Genomic DNA, 22,745 nt, shown 5'->3' on the forward strand with positions numbered 1-22,745 from the left:
GTGACATTTAACAGTACTGAGGCTGTCTCTTTCTCCTGGTCCTTTTTGCTTCTCATGATGAGCATTTACTGCACAGAATTAACATCTGTGGTGTTACTTCTTCTTGCTGTCAGTCTAACATTGCCATCATAAAATTGGAAAAGGTCTAATCGTTATCTGCCTCACAAGGGAGAGAATATAGCTCTTCTAAACAGGTTTATAAGTGACTATCATGATGATTTTTGTCAGCCTCCTTGTGATTTAGAGAATCCTTAAATAAATACCTACCAGAAGCAAAACTTGAGCGAAGTGCTTTGTCCTGTAGTTAGTTTCAGAACCTCATCTATTTCACTAAGGACATGGTGCAAGAGGATGAAGAAGTGGGTAGCTGTGACTATCACAGAGCATCCAGACTAAAATGGGATTTGTTATGTGTGGTCAGCTCAAGGTGGGTGCAGCCCAATATTGTCACTGACCGTGACGAACAGTGGGTGCTTGGCTAAGATATGAGAAAAGGATGAGCATGGAGTGTTACTTTCTTAGCTCCTGAGAGCTCGTAGGCTTCCATAGGGTGCTCTGTCCTACCCCTTTACTTTACTAGTTTGATGAATCCTAGTTTAGTTAGTCATTTCTCATGTAGAAGTTATGTACTTTTGATCATGCTTTTACCTCTCAGGTTTTTTTTCAGTTTGCCTCTTCTCTCCCATATAAAAGGTCTAGTTTTAAAAAAAAAAATTTTTGGTTTGTATGCTTTCTTACCTCTTCACTCTGTAGTGATTACTGATAATTTATTTGCTTTGTGGCTACTACTGAACATGAAACTATATTCTCTTGAACACCTAAGGTCCTGTCCCATAGGGTATAATTCAGAGCTCATTGCTGTAGATACAAAGTTGGCTATCTGTGTACCACACGGATCACTTCAAGCTTTACTTGCACTGAGGTTCATCTGCCATTCTTCTGCCCAGTTATCCGCTGTCAGAAGCTCCTTGGGGAGCTCTCATAGCCAGTCTTCAACTCCAATTCTGTAAAGTAATAATTCGGTAATATTAACAGACTTTGTGACTTTACTGTTCATCACCTCTATCAGATTGTTAAAATATGTGTTGAATACTGTATGTCCAAGTTCAGATCTCTGTGTTAGTCTACTCATTATTTTCTCCAGCTCCTTTTTGTCTTTTAGCCAGTTACATGTTCTAAGTGAGTTTTTTTCTGTACCCTGTCTATTTAGGGTGTTCAGGCTATTTAGCTATTTAAGCTTTTTGTAGAAGCTTTGTTAGATGTCACTTGAAAATTTAAGTATGCTCTGTATCAGCATATGCTTATTGGCTCCTGCAGAGAACTATACTACTGCCATGAGCAAACACATAGGTTAAGGGGAGATGGGTTTACTATATAGTCTGCTAAAAGGACAGAATCTTCAGATGCTTACACTGCTTGGTGTAACTATTCTCTGATGAAGTCCTAAGAAGCTGGAAGCCTGAGTGTTTTCCTGAGATGATTAGAGCATTGATTCCAAATATGAACATGTTCAGTGTTTATGATTTGTTACCTGAGCCTAAACCTAATCTGCTCTTCATCCAGTATCACATTTGTCAGGCACTTGAAGACTCAAGTATATCTTTGAATCTCTTTACCAAGTTTTCTGTTTTGGCACTGTAGAAAATGGCATTTAATTCAACGTGGCTCCATAAGTGAGCCTTTGGATTCAAAGATCAGTACCTTCCAGATAGGCATGTCAAGAACATGCAACCTCAATAGTGTTGATGGGAAAATTTTCACACAAAAAAAAAAAAAAAAAAAAAAAAAAAATTAGCAGAAAGCTCTGTTTAAAAGTAACCCACCCACATTATTTCTACTAAATACCTAATTTGAAAAATACTTCAGCATAATTTGCTTCAAAAGTTGCTTATATCTAAAAAATTATTAAATTATCCTTATTTCATATCCTGTATGTCATTAAGCTCCCAGAATACAGTGTATGGTATATGTTACTACTTGTCCTAAATGATTTTCAAATGTTTAAGTGATAGTTAAAATTGTATTATCTACATCAAAGTATTTTCTGTTTTTGTGGTAATGAAACAGTTTGACACTTCTAACAGAAAAAGATGAGCGTACTCTGTACTAATTAGAAGCTGCATTTTTTTATCAATTCCAAGCTAACTGAAAAAAATTGTGTAACATCTGCTCTACTAATTAGGTACACAGAATGTTTATCACTACTTCTTGTAGAGTGTTGCACTGTTTCATTACAGCTTGAACAGGTGCCCATTTAATATAACAAAATATTTTGTAAATTTAAGAGTTAAGACTGTAAAGTGACCTTATCCTGGCTTAGCCATAAAATTTCACCCCTTCATTGAGCCAAACTTGTTTGCAACAGTTTTGATTAGGATAAGCTATCTTTTTTTATATTTGATTGAGGTTTTAAAGAGTTGGTTGTTTTCATATTCAAGAATTTGCAGGGTTTTATTTTAAATTTTATCTGCTTTTGGTTTCCAGACTGCTGATATCTTTCTCTGCTATATCTTAAGAGTCATTTCAGTGTGAGACTTTTCCAGCAAAGGTTTTTGTGTGCAGTGATTAAATCATCTGTTGGTCTTGTTTATGATAAACTAAACAGATTGTACTTTTCAAGTCTTACATATTTTCTCTGAATTTCATATTGCTTTTATGGCTGAGCTCTTTTCTCTTCCAGTCCTTCAATATCTGCATTTTACACCTAGTGTAAGAATAGGAATATTCTTCTTGGCATACCCCACCAGTATAAAACTGGGGCAAGTTGCGTGTTTCTTACTTTCCCTTAGATTGCTAGTGTCATGGTAACAACTGCTGTTCTGTACATGTGACCCACATTGCTTGTCACCTAGCTGTTCTTTTATTGTCTTTATTAAAATGCATTCATTTGAATCATTCTGTGTTAAAAAGCAATCCAATTGTTCTGTAGGGCTGCACTAGCTTCCAGGCTAATTACCATCTACTAATCTTCACTTTGAATGCAGAGTTCATGGTAACTTACTTTAGATTTACTTCCAAATATGATTTAAAAATTTGAATATCAGGGCAATTACCGATTTATTCCAGTAGAAGTTTATCTTTATGGCAGTTCATCACTCACAGTAATACTGTGAAATGTCAGTTGATTTTTAATGTAATTCCGTATTTATAATACAAACTTGCTGACTGGTTAAATCCAAGATACGCTTTCTCCTGTCTTTCACTGGGTGCTAGACAAATACTTGAAGTGCACTTTTCCCACATATATAAATGTGTAAATACTTTTAGATTATTAAAATGAGGCTGCTACTTTAGGAGTTTTACCACAGCAAAATTCATCCTTTAACTCCTTTTTTTAGCTTTTACTTGGACTTAATACACTTCTAAGGACCCTAAAGAGAATCAAGAAGGAGGTGTAGAGACTCTATGCCTGCCTTCTCGCAGATCCACTTTTTTTGATTCACAAATACCAGCTTGTGTTGTCCTTATGCAACTTTTTTGAAGTTCAACAAATCTAAGAACATAGCTAGAACGCATATCCAGCTCTTTGCATAGTCCTTATTTGGTTTCTTAGGCTGACACTTTCAAAGCAGTAAAGGACAGTTGTTTGGCTGCTCATGGACCCTGCGGATCCCATTTATGTTTGTGCCCTTGAAGAGACTTACTTCACCTGAATTTGAAGCTTAAATAGTTTAGGTTGTGCTTGGAGAGAATGGTTCTCGTTGTCCTAACTTAAGTAAAATTACTAGAAACTATTGTAATTAGCAGTGCAGCTAAGGCATTGTTGTCTCATGAGACAATCATATTTCCCTGGGAATGGACAGAGAGCACATCTGAGCAGCAAACGTTGCCTGAATGGTCCAAGACAGGACCTGATGATGATGATAAGGAAAGTGGTGGCAGTTGTTCTGGCAGGAGCAGCTGCAGTGCCATCTCTCACCACCCTTCCTTTCTCTCTTCCTCTCTCCTCCCTTCCTATGTGTCAGCAGTAGCTGGTCCAGGCTCTCTGAGAACACATAGCTGTGTCAGCAAAGGTGCTAAGTTTGGCTGCTGTCAGGTAATAAGCTTGCAGTGAGTGGGATCATGTAGTTTACTAGCTAAGCAGAGATTGTGGAAATGTACCCACAAAGCTCATCTAGCTCCTGCGATTCCTGAGAAAATTTAGATCTTAATCAGTCATCATGCAGAGTGTTTAAAAAACAAACCAACCAGTGTGTCATCCATCTATATCTGGATTGTTTTGAGCATTGTGTACACTGACAGTTCTGAATTTTTGTATTTCTTTTAGTGAATGAGGAGTTGAAATAATAATCATAACAAGTTGTAATATTAATTTGCAGGTGCTCGGTATTTGTTGTACCAATAAATATTTTTGCTTCAAGTCTTAATACTTCTGTGCCCAAAATATGCAGTCTTCATTCTTAATGGTGAAGGCTTTTGGTTGTGTGTCTAGTGCTAAAAGAGCGTATTTGTTTTATAGTTACAAAGAAAGCATTTCAATAGTTAACAATGAGAGAAAATAGAAACATTACTTCGAGGCAAAAATTGATTTATTTTTCTTTTTTTCCTTTCAATTGCAATTTTGAAAGTTGGACTGTGAATGTTTGTTTCATAAGCAGTAGATTGAGATGAGGACAGGCTGAGAGAACTGGGGTTGTTTAGCCTAGAAAAGAGAAGGCTCTGGGGAGACCTTAGAGCATCTTTCTGGTACTTAAAGGAGGCCCACAGGAAGGATGGAGAAGGGATTCTTATTAGGGAGTGCAGTGATAGGAACAAGGGGTAACGGTTTTAAACTGAAAGAGGGTTGATTTAGATTAGACATTGGGAAGCAATTCTTTACTGTGAGGGTGGTGAGGCGCTGGAACAGGCTGCCCAGAGGAGCTGTGGATGTCCCATCCCTGGCAGTGTTCAAGGCCAGGCTGGATGGGGCTGTGAACAACCTGGTCTAGTGGAAGGTGTCCCTGCCCATGGCAGGGGGGTGGATCTAGATGATCTTTAAGGTCCCTTCCAACTTAAATGGTTCTGTGATTCTATGCTGTACTCATATTTTTATCACACAAAATCTGGACATACTTAGAAGGTGCAAGCCAGGTAGTCATTGTGTCAGATGATAAAATAAGTGACATTCTGGAGGGGAGAAAAGAAACAGCCTTGAACTGTGACTCATTACATATGCCTAACTTCAAAGGGAGTGATCAAGCCAGGCTGATCTTCACCCTTCTTTTTTCACTCCTTGTTTTCCCACTGCTAATACTTTATTCCTGTTACCATTCATCCTTGGTAGTAAGAAAAGAATACAGTAAAGCTGCAATTTACAGGTTTTTTTAAACTTTTTAAAATTTACTTTAATTAGAGACAGAGTAGGACCGCCTCTGGGGGCTTTTAAATTATCCTACCATAAATACAGTAAGCTAAAATTAAAAAAAATTCTGTTTAATCATTATGTGTGTCCACATCATCCCAGAAAGTTCCAAAACCTTTTGTCTCATGACCTGTGATAGAAGCTTTGAGAGCAAATCACAGGCTATTCAGATGTCTTTGCTTCCAGTGCCCTTGCAAATAACTGTGTTCACTTCCCACTAACCTATAGCCCAAACCTGTAAATCTCACGCCAGTTTCAACAGACTTTCTTGTGATTTTGCTCTGACAGACTTCCTTGGCATTTATTTAATTTCTCTGCAGAAATTTGTGTGAGAGGAATGATTTACCCTGCAATAAGTATGCATTTTTACTAGATTAATAACATGCATCAACTCTGAGGCACTCTTTTGTGCTCTGCCAGTCAGAGATCCTGCCTGTGAAGTTGGTATTGGAGATGGCAGTAAATGGCTGTGGGTGCTGCTTTCTTCCCTTCTGTAACTTCTGTTTCTGTAGTCCAAATGTAAAAAGGGCACAGATGTGGTCCTTTTTGTGTGTGTGCATCGATTTGGAATTGGTGAGAACAGTTTGCAGAATTGCAGTTATGGTTGGCTAAAAAATTACTTTATTCACATCTTCAGTTTCTGCTATATTGGGAACATGAAACACCAAATTAGAGGAAAAATCGAACTACAAAGCACAAATATGTGAAGGTCTGTGCTAGTAAATATCTTTAAAGTATTACCATCATTTCTCAAACTTAGCTATTTTCTTTGTTGCTGCATTTTTAAGTCCAGGAAGGCCAACTGAATGGCATTGACTTTCAACTTTGATTAACAGGTGAATGCACTAATAGGTGAATAATTTTTGTCTTCTCTTTGAAGTGCGAGAATGTTGATTTTGTCACTTACTACAGGAATGAGCACATGCTGTGCCCTTTTCTTCTGTGTGGAATGTTTAGCATAGGATAGTAACCATGGTACCATCCTAAGAATGAGAATAAAGATCCTGGCATTACTCAGCCAGCACTTTCCGTGTGTCTTGATTTAAGACATTCACCATTTGTAAGCTGCTGTGTTGTACTCCTGAAAGTAAGGAACATGAATGCTTGTTTCACGTCAGAAAGCATTTTGATACCTTCAAATGAAATATGCCATCCTCAAGGCCATTGCGGTGGAAAACAGTGAGAGTATTTGGAACCAGACTAACATTTGAAATTAGACAGATACTTAGGTATTTTTTTCTTTGTGAATTATGGGTTTAGTAAAAAATGTGAAGCTAATTTAATGAAGTATGTTGCTGCATCACTCGGGGTACATATATTTTAATATTTTTCCCTTTGCAGTTAAGTTACCAACTGAAGGTGGGTATCATGTACTGCAAAGCTGGGCAAAGCACAGAAGAAGAAATGTATAATAATGAATCAGCAGGTCCAGCCTTTGAAGAGTTTCTTCAGCTGTTGGGAGAACGTGTTCGACTCAAGGGGTTTGAAAAGTATCGTGCTCAGCTGGATACGAAGAGTAAGGCTTTTTCATTTTTTTTCCCTTAAGCAGACAAAATGCATCATATGGTTGCTAACTGACTTTGTATACAGAGTTCTTAAAAATAACCTCTTTGCTATAGAAAGTTGCTCAGTATTAGAAGTGAAAGCAGAGCCAGTATGTAATTTGACCTATACAGTCTTTTAGCTCTAAGTATTGGCTATTTGTACTAATTTGGTATGAAATTACCACTAATGCAGTGACAAGAAACCGGTAACTGGAACAATTATTGGTGTTGAAAATGCATCATCAATGTGTTGTCTAAAGAGTAATCAGTACAGTTGATATGTCATAATTCTTTTTAATGCTATGCTAATACTGTCACCAAAAAATTTTGGAACCTGTCTATGTCGCTCCACCTAGACAAGTTGATCTATTGCTTTTCTGCCATGTCAGCTGCATTTGGTTTTTCTTTTAGGCAGTTTTTTTGGTTTTTGTTTTGTCTTACACCTTCTATCAAATGTATTCCTCCCTCTGATTTTTTTTCCTTTGAGTTACGGAGAATAAACTGGATTTGGCAGTTACATTATCAGCTTTAGCTGCAAAACATATTGCAACAAAAATGCAGTGGAAGGATGATCTTGGGTGACAGTATCTATAAAAGAAACTCCCTACTTTTGGAATCAAGCTTGTGAAATACCTGTTTATATTCCGTTTGTAAATCTGCTTAAAATTACTCAGGGAAATTTTGGCCTGTCTTTGAGTATTAAACTAACTAGCTCGTATGGAAATCTTTTGCTATTCTACTCACTTGCAGTAAAGGATATTAAATGTGGAGCTGATTCATGAAAGCTGAAAAGCATTCATAACTTCAGCGCAGCAAAAACCGTGCTCTTATCACAGATCTCCTGTCACAAAACCAGTAACTTGCTGTGCTTTAGTTCTCCACCATTCTACCTTGTGTCCTTACAGGGATCATGTTGCAGTCTCCTCAGGCTGTTCTTGATCAGCCTAATCATCACTCCTCAGAGGGTTATAAAACTTCCTGTGGTTTCAGCCTTAAATGAATACCCATTTCACACACATTTACCACTGAGGCTGCTTTCTTTTCGTTGCAATACTTAAATTCCCTCTAATGTATTTACTCCCTTGAGTGCATTTACATGTTAGTTTTGTCTCCTCTGTGCTTTTGTGATGTTACCCTTAATAACCCAAGTCTCTCTTATTGGTATAGGAGGCATAGTTTTCTCTGCTCCTCACACCCCCACAATATTACTTGGTGACCTTCCTCTGAATTCAAACTTGGATGAGGGCATTCTCTTTCATTTTAGTGGCTAGGATTATATGTGTGATTCCAGATGAGATCCAGGCAGTTTCTTGCTGTAACAGTTTCTTGCCTTTACTGGAAATATATTATACAATAATTCTAAGGCTGAGTTTTCCTTTTCTGCAGCTCCAAAGTATTATCAGTTATAAAAATAAGCTAGGCCAAAAATCAAATGTGTATGGAAAACAGGGAAAATATTATTTCATAGCTGCTGGTTTTCTATTGTGATCTCCTTGTTACTTCCATAGTTAAAATCCTTTCTTCCCTTTCTTCTGGTTTAGTTAAGACATCTGAAAAACAACCCCTTTTTTGGTGTCAGTCCACACACACCGGTTTCCAGTATGTGTAAATGCTGTATAAGTAAGAGTTGATTCACATGCTCGGGTACACCCATGAAAGCAGTAACTGTGTCTTGAGTACTTGGTTGAAATACTTTTCAGCAGGATTTTCCAGTAATGTTTGGGTTCCTTTTTGTGCTTCTGAGTCAAGAAAAGAATTTTGTCAGCTTTTGGTTTTATGTACTACAGTCTAGCACCTGTTGAATGTACACATATGTACATTTTTAGTTGACTCAACCTCTCCTGAAAATGTCATCTGTCTCACAGTCGCTAGGAAGTTCATGGGCATCACTTTAAAGTAATAAACATCACAGTGATCTTGCAAATTATAACTTCAGTCATTTTACTTTATTTTCTAGTTGTAATGCATGCTTTATTTCCCTCCCCCTCACTTAGTCTTATTTCTCAAACTTAAAGGTTTTAAGAGCTGTCTTCTTGTAATGAAGGTTTTCTACTCAGGGTTGAGAGCTGACATGTCTTTTTCACATTGTTCAGTAGACCTACTGGCTCCATTCTGTATCTAAAAATACAAGAAGGCTTTACATGAGCACTTCACTGTGATCCAAGAGGTGGGGGGATGCTTGTAGTGGAATCTGCTGCTTTCATGAAGGGTTTCCTATGTTTTCTTTCAGTCAAGGTTTGCAAGCTCACATGTGTGGGACCTCATCAGCTATAACTGCTTAGGAGCTTCTGAGTTGTCTGAAATTTTTTGGGTTATGTTCTCTGCAGGCTGACTGAGGAACACATAACTAACTATACAGCGCATATATGAATTTTTAACGAGCAGGTTTAGACAGGAGGACACGTGAATAACAGCAACGAACTTGTGTAATTGATCTTGATGGCACTATGTTTTCCTATCTGCCAGTATACAAAGCAAGGACTGGAAGTGGTGGAAGAGAAGGTGGTGTTTTGGGAGCACAACACTAAGCTCTTTGGGGTAGCTTAATTTGGAAATCCTTATTGCATATTCTACATATAAAAGGGGGGGGGAATGCACCTTGTGGTAGGCAAAATCTAAAAACTAGAGATGGCTGCAAGAGCTGCATCTCGGGTATGGAGAATATGCCAACAGCAGAATACTGAGAGGCAGTGCATCTTAAGTAGCTACCCTGAGTAATCAACTAGCCTTTTCTGCTTTGGCCTTGACACAGAAAAGTATGCAAAGGAGGAGGTGGTGGATTTTACCATGACTTAAGAGTTCTGTTGAAACAGGCAGTACAGCTAGGAAGCAAGCTTCTCCCTTTTCCAGGTCTGTGCTGTTCTGTTGCTAGAAATCGCTGTCATGAAATAGTTCCTGTGGCCTCATTATTCAGGAAGTTTTCCTGCATAAAAGTTCTGTTTAATGTCAGCACAGCTGATTGCAAAGAGAACAAATGTCTGTTCATTAATTTGCAAGAAAGGTCAGAGCTATGTAGGCTACTTTGCTAGCTCCTATACCTTTGAACAATATTTTGCAGCCTATGAAAAGCAGATGCATGATGTATGACACTATGAAAGATTTTCTCAGCATGGAGGGAAGCTGATTTGTATATGTACTCTGGAAATTTTCACAAGATGTTTTTAATTTATGCAGATTTTTAAAAGTAAAGTTGTTCTAGCAAAAGGCAGTTTCAGAACAGTTGTTCTTGGAAATTTTTAGAATTAGGGACCTAATTGGTAAGTATACCTAACAGAGCCAATTTTTAAAAGGAGGAATCTCATGCATCCTATTAACTGAAAGCCTTTTTAAGAATATTGGATCCTTCAAGGGCTTCAGCTTTGGATCTCTGCCAGTGCCACTGTGGAAAAGAGCTGCTACTTCTAAAGTTTTGTTTGTATATTTCTAGAGTTACTGGAGGGGAAGCAGTCTATTTCTTGGCAGCCTGCAGACTTGAATAGGAAATAGAGCTTGAAAATGTCATCTATCCCACAGTCGCTAGGAAGTTCATGGGCATCACTTTAAAGTAATAAACATCACAGTGATCTTGCGAATTATAACTTCAGTCATTTTACTTTATTTTCTAGTTGTAATGCATGCTGTATCCCCTCCCCCTTAATCTTTTTTCTCAATATTTTAAATTGGTAAATGGGATCAGCTGGATAACACTAGGCTTGGTAGCCTTGCACTGTGTGTCCAGCAAAGTGGTAGTGTGGTTGGTGCAGGAAATTAGGGAGATTGATTAATGTGAGTTGTAGGAGTTTATGAATTGTCTATTTGATGAGATTATAAACTTAATTTATAATGGTAGGCTTCTGTATTAGACGTTTATATTGCATGATTTTTGGTTAAGACACGAGAAGAATATGAAAACAGCACAGAAGAGACTAAATAGATTAAAAATCTAGGGAATTAATGCAGTTCAAATTGACATTTAATTTAGGGGTTGTCAGTAAAACCCAGTGCTTCTAATGAAATAATACAGATGGATTAACTTAACTTTCACGATTTAACATCTTTTTAACTACATGGAAGTAAGAATAGACTTACTGTTGGGTCTGAGACATTCACTGGAAGACCAATAGCCAAAGGAGGTCAGAGGTTCCTTTAATTTATTAAACAGAAATGGGGCCTGGGAGGAAGTCCTGCTTTTCTCTGTTACTCGTATACTTCTGTATATTACAAAATAAAAGGATTCTGTCCTTCAAAACAGTCTCTGAAAATGACTCTGATGTTACAGAAGTTGAACATGGATGCTTTGTGTAATCCTTGTGTACAACAGAAAGGAGAGCAGGTTTGACAGGTGTGGAATTTGGGCCAATAACTAGGAGAAACTAGAAATAAGGCATGGCTTTTTAACAGCAAAGGTAGATGGGAACAACATTAAGCTCTGAAACTTTTTGTTTCTTTTAATTGTGAATGCTGCTGCCGTTTGTAGCAATAGCTGTTTCTTCTTCTGCCTCATCGATATGATTTACTTTTTGTTTTCCTACAATTCCTTGCAACATGCTTTCCTTTGAAATGCTGAGATTTTCTAGTTGTACTGGTTTTATACAGTTTTCTATTGCAGAGGTTTTAAAAGCTCTGTAGAAGCAGGCTGACAGGTTCTGTCACTTCAGTGGGGTGAATTTATCAGCAGTGTGCTGTTGGTGTCAATCACAGTTTTGAGCTCTGTTAGTGTGGGAAAAAATACTTAAATGGGAGTCTGTTAAGGCAGTCCTTGTGAAGACAGCTGAGAAGCATTGGAAGGACAGAAGAATAAGGTGGATTTTTAAATGTGAATAATGATGGAAGGAAAAGATGATCAGATAAGTCCTCAGCTAAGTAACCAAATCCAGTAACGGGACAAGACTGAGAAGGCAGCATCAATAGGTATGCCGTAAACTGATGGCAGGAGGGGATATTTTCCATCTAAAAAGGTGCTAATGAATTTGTACATCCCTCAAACCTCTGTTAAATACAAGGAAATCAAAGTAGGTTGTGGTACTGCCTTACCATTCTGACCTTGAAATGATGGATGCTGTTCCAGTGCATGGTCTTGGATTTTACTGTAATTGCAGTGATTTGATTTAAAGTAAACACCTGTAATTATTGTGTTGTACTTCAAAAAAAGCATTCTGGACTTTTAAGAAAGAAGAAATCTGAATGGTGAGGAAGATATACAGTCTGTAGTGGATATGGATTTACATTTGTAGTTGGATTTGAGTAACAGGGATTTAAGCTGTGAAGTACTTGGAAATAATGGGAATCATTAAATGTGTCATTTGGATTGTAGCCTTGTTACTTAGTTTGCAGAACTAGTGCTTTTCTGAGAAAGAACCCTTTTCTGCCTGAAATGAAGTCCATCCAGGAAAGTTGAAAGTTTGGTTTAAATGCATAGGTGGTGTTCTAGTGTTCTAGTATATCATTTGTCAGAATTCCTTTATTCTTTTCCTCTTCCCCCCAACCATTTTTGGGCCTTTTCCCCTTCTTGTAGGGCCTTCCTTCCCCTGCCTGTTGTCTTCCCAATCACTTTTGGTTTTACACCTGGTCCCCCTTTATAGTTCTGTGTACCATTTTTGTATGTTCTATTTATAGAAGTTCATGTACAAATTAGCATATTTAGTTAGACAAAAAAAAAAGCCAGCAAGGAGTTACGTTGATGTTCAGGTGACTTTCAGGTGCATCTGCCTCCTTCAGCATGCATTGTAATGATCAGGATACAGGGTGCTGTAAACTGAGTGCAAGATGAAATGATTCCCTTTCAGCTGTTGTGCTGTTGTAATTAGCATTAAAAAGGAAATATTGAGCAGTTAGCTAGTTTTTTTGCAATGGCAATGTTGAGTCTTGGAAAAGAGAGCCCAATCTCCTTGAAACATTAACAGAGATGTTTTTTATCAGATTCTAGGAATCTTTTTTTTTTTCCTTATTATTCCCTTTTTATTCTGTAGAGATGATTTGGAAATGCAATATCTCTGTGCAGCTATAATGTAGAAAAAAATCCATTTCATTTTATGGATGATGATGTGGTTTTTCATTTACAGCGAAGTTACCTTTATTTTGTTATTCTGAATTTGACAGAAAACAAACTTGTCAAAGCTTATACCTAAAACCTGGGTGAATAAACTGTATATTTATGTTATTGTAAATGCTTCACAAATCTCAGCGCTATTATCTCCTTAGTAACATGATCTCTCTCCTAACAAAAAATGCCAAGGTCTAGTATTTAACAGCTTTTTAAAATACATTGCTATAAATAGCTGGGATTATATAATATAATAGCATGTTTATATAACTTCAAAAAAGCAGGATGCTTTTCTCTGTATAAAAATCTAGCTATTTTTAAAATCCTATTTGAAAACGGGCTTTTTGCACTGTGGACAGCAGTTATGTTTAATAGAATATATTCACTATTTCAGCTTTAAATATGTTACTACTTAAATTAATGGAATATTTTTCAAAGTTGGTTTTTTTTTTGAGAGAGAGAGAAAGAAAAAGTAAAAACTGAAGTTCCCAATTTGTCTGTAATCAAGTGTTGTCTTCAACCAACACTTTGTAAACTTTAATAATATCCCCTCTTCTTTTTTTCTTTCTAAACTTCATAATCCTAGTTTTTATCACTTTCTCTCCACATGGAAGTCTCTCCATCCACGTATAATTATTTTTGTGGCCTGTTTCTGGATCCCTTCTCTTTCTTCTATAACTTTTAAAATAGGGTGGCCAGAACCCAAAACAGGTGAGAGTACCTTTGATTAATATGCCAGCATCTTAATCTCGTTGTTGTGGGCTTTTCTGTCATCAGCTGTAAGCATGCTACCATCCCATTTGAGTTTTTGACTGCTCCTATCCATAAAGCACCTGTTTTAGTGAAGGTTTTATCTGACTTCATTACAGTTAAATTAGAGTCCTGGTATTATGTTTAGAAGAACCCATGCTCTTTTTTCATATACTGTGGGTTATATGTCCATTGATATTTAGTTATGCATGAGATCATGGTATTCATTTGCAGTGTCTTGTCTACCTTTTTTTCTGAAGTCCTTTTCACATTCTTTCTAGTCCATTTTCATTCCGATTAGCCTGAGATACTGGGTGGTGTCTGAAAATTATTTCAGACTTTTATCACTTTTCATGCTTAAATAGGTGTTTTTCAGGGTTTTCTGGTATAAGTTCCCTATTGCTAACAAGTCCTTCACTGGGAAAAGTACACAAAATTGTATGTGCCATCTGTATGTGAATTTGCTTTGGCAGGTGAATAAACTCTGGGTAAGTTTTTACTTGCTGACATTTCATCTAGGATCAAGGATGAATAGGAATTCTTGTCTTGCCTGATTATTTTCTTTAATACTGAAACTTCATTTTTAAACTTTTTTTTGAAACAATGCTTTTATTTTTTCTTTTTTCCTTTAACTGAAGCTGATTCAACGGGTACTCACTCCCTATACACAACATATAAGGACTATGAAATCATGTTCCACGTTTCTACTATGTTGCCATATACTCCAAACAACAAGCAACAGGTAAGATGGACCATGCTTATTTTGAATTAATTTTTCCTCCATCTCAAAAGTAGCTGAACTATTGATTCTTTAAGTGTTTATTTTGCTAGTAACAAATGAAAGATGTCATAAATACTCGAAAGTATCAGAAGTAAAACAGGCCATTGTGTCAGGAAGATGAGCAAAGCAGATCATTGCAGGTACATCATAGGTAGATTTTTCTCCAGAAGACTGTTTTCTGTTCAATTATGCATTACTCTTTGTAAGTTTGATGCAAATATTATGCAATAATGTCAGTAGCACATCTATGTTACATAAATAAGAGTTCATATATTATGTCAAAAGGACCATAGTGTACTTGACATGATTTTTCAACCTTCTGCATTAAAGTCCGTTGCACTTTACAATTTGCTGAATGCAGTCCTTAAAGTGCACCCAGTGGGAGGTGACGAATGGGTGGTCCAGCATACTACATGAGAAGATAGGAGACAAAATCCTTTTTATTTTTTGTTATGTTGAAGCACTGTGTAGGCTGACCTGCTTTGTTACCCTGAAGTACCTGGTCTTTTTAAATATTGGGCCATCTTGTGTATGTTGCATATGCGTTTTACCCTTTACTCAAGAAACAATGTTCTTTTGTGTTTCTGCAAATAAAATTGAAATTTTCTTTAACAATAAAACTCTACACAGTATTCTTTTCAATTTGCTTTTGTACACTAAATGTTATGCTACTTTGTAGTTTACCTTTCTCTTTTACTGTTGTCTTGGATTTACTGAAGGAAACCTATCAGAAAATTATTGTAGCATGTCTTAAGGACACTGACAACTATTTTCAACTTGAAATAGAACCTACTTCTGGCTTGTAAAAATATATAAAGTAGGGAATGTTTTCCAGCTTCCATGAATCACTGATTACTCTGATACTAGCAGGTTTTGTTGCTGTTTTTCCCCTTATTTTAGCTTAAAATATTCCCTAACAAGATCTTCCTGTATGTTACGTATAGAAATGAAATTGTTATGAAAATGCCTATGCCTAAAACTTGTTAATGAACAATATTCTGGTACTGGTTATATAAATCTTCAACTGTTTCAGTTTTCAGCCTGAAGTATCGTTTGGAATAAAAAAAAAATCGAACAATAGTAATGTTATAAAAATGAGAAATAAATAATTTAAAACTGGGAAAAGACTGTGTTTTAACCTGTGTATCTTTTTTGTTGTTGTTGTTGTGTTAAAGCTTCTGAGAAAACGACATATTGGAAATGATATTGTGACAATAGTTTTCCAGGAGCCTGGAGCACAGCCATTCAGCCCAAAGAACATTCGATCACACTTCCAGCATGTCTTTGTCATTGTAAGAGTGCACAGTCCCTGTACTGACAGCGTTTGTTACAGGTAGCTATTGCTAGTTTCACTGAAAACTTGGACTTTGAGTGCAAAGGGAGGTGTCATTCCTCTTTTCAATCCTCAGTAGGGAAATGCAATGAAAGAAGGGTAGGGGTTGTGGAGATTTTGGGTCATGTGAATGTAAAACACTTCTTGAAAAGTAAATAGACACACATGAGCGTGTAAAGGAAACGCCCAGTGAGGAAATTAATGGTGTCAGTATGTGTGTGTACATACACATGCATGTATACACACACACATATATCTCTCTCTCTCAAGCATTTGGGAATGATTTTAAAATTCAATTCTAATTTGCATTTTATTCTCCTCATTACAAATATGCTAGAAGAGTATTTCTGTATTGATTCTTATGAATTCACTTTTCATTCAGATAATTTGGGCATCTGAGCGAGCTTATGTTCCATTTTTGAAATTAAAACTGAAAAAGTATGACTAACCTTTCAGAAGAAAGCTATAAGCTCTCTGGAATATTTTGTCTGAAATATCTCCACTTCTTATCTTATTTCAGTCCAACAAAGAAATTCCAGAACATTATACAGAAAAAAAAAAAAAAAAATCTTAGTGTGACCTTAAAGTCAATATGCTTAAAATAGAAAACGTTAATTAATCATAACCATATAATAAAAAATTGCAAGGTGAGATTCCTGTTCTGCATAATTTTTTTAACCAAGTTGGCAACACATAGAAATAGTGGTTTTGAGTTACACTTCTTTTTATGATCAATGAAACTCTTTACCTTTGTTATATTCTGAACTCCTCAAGTATTTTTATTTTTGTGTTGAGTGATCTCAGCAAACTTTTCTAGAGCTCCTTTATTTAAAAAATGTCAGAGTAATGGGTTTAGAGTAGTTATCTTGATATGAGGTAGCCTATAGAATTAACTTGTCTCACTGAAATACAAATGGTCACCTATGTGAAGAAATGTGGTTTATTCAGTCATGTGCTTTTTAGAGGAAGAGCTAAGATTGCAGTGTCTGAATGGTGTATTCATGTTTAAGTAAGTATAGTAAGGTTTTTCCCTTCCCGTAAGTTTTTGGTAACTCTCACACAGCACTTCTGAAAGAGATGCTGAACTTTGTACATGTATTAAACTCTCCTAGAGCAGACATGTTTATGTTGATACTTGTTTTTAAGGCAGGTTATTGACAAATTTCACTGCTACATAAGTTATGTGAGCATAGATCGTTCTTAAACTTTTGGACATACGTTTCAGCTTTTACACTGTACAGAAACTAATTTTGAAGTAAAGTGGGAAATACATCCACAGGAGCTACAGATGCATTTTTCCATTTGATTTGGGTGTTGCAAACAGAGAAAGATCTGCTTTTAGAGTTATTATTTTAAATAACATAACTGTATATTTTCAATTTATTCCTTTTAAAAGGCATGGGAAAGATTTATACTTGTTATACGGTAATAAATTTAAATATCTTGGGGTTTTATTTCTGATCTTTAGACTTCTGAATCACTTTCATTTTTCAGATGTTAACTACAAGGGCTGGGACCTTAACTGGTTACTTATTAGTGAATAAAACTTTAGAATTTCAGCTTTGGTGATGCCACAGGTTTAAATTTTAAGGGGAGGAGGAGGAGGTAGGAAAAAAATGGAGTGTCAGTGTTCATTTTTCGTACAGAAGACTGCCAGAGCATTGTATGTTCTGTGTATTGCCTTAAAGATTAAAATACTTTTTTTTTTTTTTTTGTCCAGTGCAAACACTTGATTTAAATCTATAGAATTCCATTGTGAAAAGTTTTTCTAGGAAACTTTTCAAAGTACATTTGACCTCTTTTTCACTGAATTTTTTGGAACGGTTTCATAAATTCATAATTCTAGACAAAACAGGAAGCCATATAACATAAATATGTACTGGAATTTATATTAAAAATTACATAAAAGGAATGAAATCAAGCACTGTCTTGGCCAGTGATTCTCCCTGCCAACTAAGATAAACAATATTTCAGAAGTCTGGCTTTCTGTTGGCATTATTCACTTTTTAAAACTTATCTAGCATATGTTAAAGATTAAATTCTTTATCCCTGTGATTTATGATATTGAAAACCTAATCAAACAAAATGTCACTGGTAGTTTTTCATTATGTTCAGTAATTGTGTTTAGTGCTTAGGCTTCTCTTAGTAACGGACCCTTTCAAGGGTCACTGAAGATGATCAAGAGTCAGATGGTTGTATCATGAGCACCCCCTGTTGCATGCTTTTAGATATATAGGCATACATTTGAAGAAAATATGACTGTCAATGACATCTTTCAATATCAGTTGTCAGAAAATATAATTAAAAAACCCCAAACCAACAAAAAAACAAAAACACTCCACCACCCAAAATCAGAAGAAATGGTTAAAGGTTATATGACTTTAATTTTTACTTTTGGTGTTTCTGTCACAAACATACACACCTCTGCCCCCCAAAAAAAGCTTTGCTAGTATTGCGGCAATCTCAGTTATTGTTTTGTTTAGTGGAATTTCTCTGATTTAAGAATTCAAATAAGTTAGAACAAAGTGTGAAAATAATACCAGCCAGTCTTCCAAATGAAACACCACATGCATTTGTAGTGTGTTCAAGTTCCATCCTACTTTTCTTTATAAAACTCAGTTACCATTATTTTTGACCAAAATTATGTAAAGCTTTTTCAGATCTAGTTATAGATATGTGTTAAATCATATTTGAACTGTTGGAGCTTTTGTTGTCACAAAACTGTTGAAGTACAATTGTTAGTCTCTTCTTGGCAGACAGACTGGCAAGTGGATAATACTAGACAGGAATGGCAAATCTTCAGTGTTGCTAAACAACTCTCATCTGTATCAAAAGAGAGAATTGACCAGAGAATAGCTAAGCTTGTCAGCATTGCCTAAGGCAATCTCATTATCAGTCCATCACTCTGTATGGAAAAACTAAAAGGAAGAGTTGAAAAAAAAAATAGGCATCTATTTCTAATGCATGCCTCCAAACTTCTAAGAATGTTCTTATTTCTAGCATTTTTAGAGTCAGCAGACTCTAGCATGCAATATCAGCTAGTGCAGTTTTTGATCCAGAAATTTAAAACATAATCAGTAGTGTGATGTATATATGCATTCAGTCACCAGAAGATGATTCTCTCAGTGAAACTGGCCTTGTGAGATGACTTTGTTTTCATCTTTTTAATGTGTCCGTTGTATTTCTAGTATTGGTGATACACATCGCATTGCTTTCAGATGAACCTTTCAGCTTTAGGTAGCTAAATAATAAGCTAGCCTTTGTAATGGCATGTGTAAGAAATCTTCTGTTTATGGTAAACCCAAACGAAACTCAGAGTTACCATACCATACAAACTCAAATGATGGTTTGTCACTTGAAGCTCTCTTTAAGCTGTGGTACCAGGGATCACTCAAAAATGCCTAGATGCAAAAGTAACTGCCCTTCTGTTTATACAGTAAGGGGGACGTAACCTCCATGCCGGCAACATTAAAATGTAAATATAGGCATAGTGGTGAGAAAAGGAGAGGAAAAATTGAGGGCCTAAGGAAAAAAGGAAATCTATTTTATGTATTCAGAAACCGCTGCATTTGCATACAGCAAAACACTCTGCTTCTTCCTTATTCTTTTATTTCTTTTAGTGTTGCTGTGACAAGATCAAGAGATGTACCATCCTTTGGACCACCTATTCCAAAAGGTGTCACGTTTCCTAAATCAAATGTGTTCAGGGACTTCTTACTAGCCAAAGTCATTAATGCAGAGAATGCTGCTCATAAATCAGAAAAGTTTCGTGCGATGGCCACCAGGACCCGTCAAGAGTACTTGAAAGACTTGGCAGAGAAGAATGTCACCAACACACCTATTGACCCTTCTGGCAAGTTCCCCTTCATCTCACTTGCTTCAAAAAAGAAAGAAAAGTCCAAGCCTTATCCAGGAGCAGAGATCTATAGTTCTGGTGCTATTGTATGGAGTGTCCATGCAAAAGACTACAGCAAGGGTATGGAAATAGACTGTCTCCTAGGCATCTCTAATGAGTTTGTAGTCCTCATTGAACAGGACACGAAAAGCGTGGTATTCAATTGCTCCTGTCGCGATGTGATAGGGTGGACTTCAACAGACACAAATATAAAAGTATTCTATGAGAGGGGTGAATGTGTTTCTTTGGAGAGCTTCATCAGCAACGTTGATGACATCAAAGAGATCGTCAAAAGACTGGAGGTTAGAATGTGTTCTCTTGTTCAGTTCCCCTTTGCTTTCTGCTCTTGCCCCACTGCCAAATAAGACTTCAGTTTAAGTAATGCTTGGGATCCCTAAAACTGTTCTGTTTGTCATGAAATGTATAGGGACTTTCCTGCTTTTGTTTCTCAAAATCCAATATTGCTTTTATTTTTATCAGATATCAGCCAACCTCAGCTGGTTGTGTGTGTGTCAATGAAGTCTCAATGTATTAAAAAAAAAAGCAGGCCCTTCAGATGCGTAAATTGCTCCCACACAGTAAATACAGAAATGTCACCTTTTTTCTTTTCCTTGTTTTCCCTCCCTTTCTCTGTTTTATAGGCTTGTTGTATCTTGTTTCAAATGAAGCTGCAATATCTTTCACACTGAGTTATTATGTTGCCAGCAGGGTGCAGTCCCAATCCCTGTTGCAATCTTCAGATAATCTCTGAATGCATGTGATAAACTAAAAATGCAGTGAATCATGGTGTCTGTCGATAAAGCATCTGTCCATGCTCATTTCTTACCCAATTAAGTTGTGAAACAATGTGTTATGTTTCACTCGTTCCTGTAATTTCACAACTGTAGTTTTGTAATGACCAGGAAAAAGGGAAAACCAGGCTCTGTTAAATTATTCTTAACATTATTCATGCTCATGGTACATAGATGATTTGACAGTAGCTGCATGCCACCACATTCTGACTGAAAGTAATCCTGCAGTCTACTGAAACAGCTAAAAATGTAGAATGGTTGGTTGGTTACTGAAGTGTAAAAGATAAAGTGGAGGTGCTTGTATAACTCCCATGTGTTTTTCTGTTGTTTGTTGCCATGTATCTTCTAAAATTCCTGTTTCAGTAAAAATTTCAAGGCAGAACCACTCTACTGAAAATACTAGTTTGAATGACAGACACATTTCAGCTGATTACTTATTCAGGACTGTGTTATGTATTCCTTGATCGTGTCCCACCATTGTCTTGGGAGTTGGTTGATTATACAAAAACGGACACCTTAAAACTTTATTAGCACTGAAGGTTTCTGTGTGCATTAATTTCTGTCTTCATTTCAATTCGCAGCTTGTGACTAAGGGCTGTGAAACAGTGGAGATGACTCTGCGTAGGAATGGTCTAGGTCAGCTTGGTTTCCACGTAAACTATGAAGGCATTGTGGCAGATGTTGAGCCCTATGGCTATGCATGGCAGGCAGGACTGCGACAAGGCAGCCGGCTGGTAGAAATCTGCAAGGTGGCTGTAGCCACTCTGAGCCATGAGCAAATGATTGATCTTCTGAGAACATCAGTAACAGTGAAGGTCGTCATTGTCCCTCCGTATGAGGACTGCACACCACGCAGGTATTGTGTAATAGCTACATTTGGTCTGAACTGTATCTTGATTTGTGGGGCTGGGGGGAAGGGAAGACCACAGAGTAAGTGTTAACCTCCGGAAACCATGGTATAATTGTAACGTAGCATCCAGTGTTGTAAGCTGAGAGAGAAGCGCAGGAAAAACGGCCCGTACTCGGACTCCAGGTCCCTCCATTACCACGAATTAATAAAATATGTGAAGAACCTCACATATCCTTTAAATTCCATGGAATTTAACATGGAAACCAAACAACTTTTTGTTGACGTTTATGCATTTATGATGCATCAAAATTAATTGTACATTTCCCTCCCTGCTTTACCATTTGTTGGTAGTTTGCAGTGTCCATGGATGTAATTCTTGAAAGCTGCGAATAGACTTACGATCTTCCACTTTCACAAATAAATAAGGCTGTAAATGATGAGAGTTTATCAAAGATATGGATCTGTCCAGAGAAATTGCTGCAAATTGTAGTCCTTCTTTACTCGGCAGTAGATCCTGCTGCATATTGCTCAGTTCCCAGCCATGTTAAGCCTAAGGCTTGTCAGCTGTATTATTGCTTTCATGGCTTTAAAATGCTGCTTGATCAGAAATAAGCAGTAATATGTGTTTGGTTTTTTTCTAAACTGGGCATTACATCCCTGCGTTTTTCCTGAACTTGCACTAAAGCTTTTTATAATTTTTATTGTTCCCATCTGAACTCTCTGCAGTTGTCTGTAGCATTTAGCCACATCACTAAATCTGATTCCCATGTTGCTGGCATCCTGTATTAATATCTTGTAAATGCTATACGATTAAAATTGAATGATCTTTAATAGACTAAATTTGCCTGCAGGCTAGCTCAAGGTTTATGCTGATTTGCCAAGAAGCAGCAAGTACAGTTATCAAAGTTCAGTGTATTCCTTGCAGTGAGAGACAGAGGTTTTTGCAGTGCTGTTTTCTAATCAGGCAGTATCTCTGTGGGGGTAGATGCTAAATCTTATGGTTGGGGCTAAACTTCAATGCATATTTATTACGTGAAATTATGTCTCCCAGCAAAGACCTTGTACTTGCATAAAAGGAGAATCCGTGTTTGTTTCTACTGTGAGCCATATTAACTCCTTTTGTAACTGGTAGTAAAACAGGAGCAGAGAGAAAGGGAGTTTTATTTGTCCCTTAGTTGTCAGTGGAAAATTGAATACATGTCAGGGATTAAAATAAGCAGTGGCATGAGGTCCCCTGTAAGGTATTTGGGAAGCTTTTGTACAGTATTTAGCAGCCCAAGCAAATGGAGAGTTCAGCTGCAATCATAGCAAAAGGATTAGAGCAGAAAAATCTGTGTGGAAAGCACAGATCCTGTTACTCTGAACTAAATTAAGGACAGCCAAAAGCAGACTTAACTTTAGTGTTTCCAAACCCATAGTGGGAGGAGAAATTACTGCA

At 36.8% G+C, this 22,745-nt stretch overlaps 1 protein-coding gene across 17 annotated transcripts in view; it reads left to right on the plus strand.

Annotated features, from left to right (window-relative positions):
• The window catches only part of SIPA1L1 (signal induced proliferation associated 1 like 1), a 228,589-nt gene that overhangs the window by 160,686 nt on the left and 45,158 nt on the right, over positions 1-22,745 (plus strand). For all 17 annotated transcript variants that reach the window (XM_080397593.1, XM_080397584.1, XM_080397592.1 and 14 more), the window contains 5 exons: positions 6,683-6,857; positions 14,296-14,399; positions 15,614-15,771; positions 19,392-19,968; positions 21,039-21,313. In XM_080397593.1, the coding sequence (XP_080253719.1) occupies positions 6,683-6,857; positions 14,296-14,399; positions 15,614-15,771; positions 19,392-19,968; positions 21,039-21,313 (1,289 nt within the window). The remainder of the gene's footprint in view (positions 1-6,682; positions 6,858-14,295; positions 14,400-15,613; positions 15,772-19,391; positions 19,969-21,038; positions 21,314-22,745) is intronic.

The sequence above is a fragment of the Falco punctatus genome, assembly GCF_963210335.1.
Source record: "Falco punctatus genome assembly, chromosome: 7".
NCBI lineage: Eukaryota > Metazoa > Chordata > Aves > Falconiformes > Falconidae > Falco > Falco punctatus.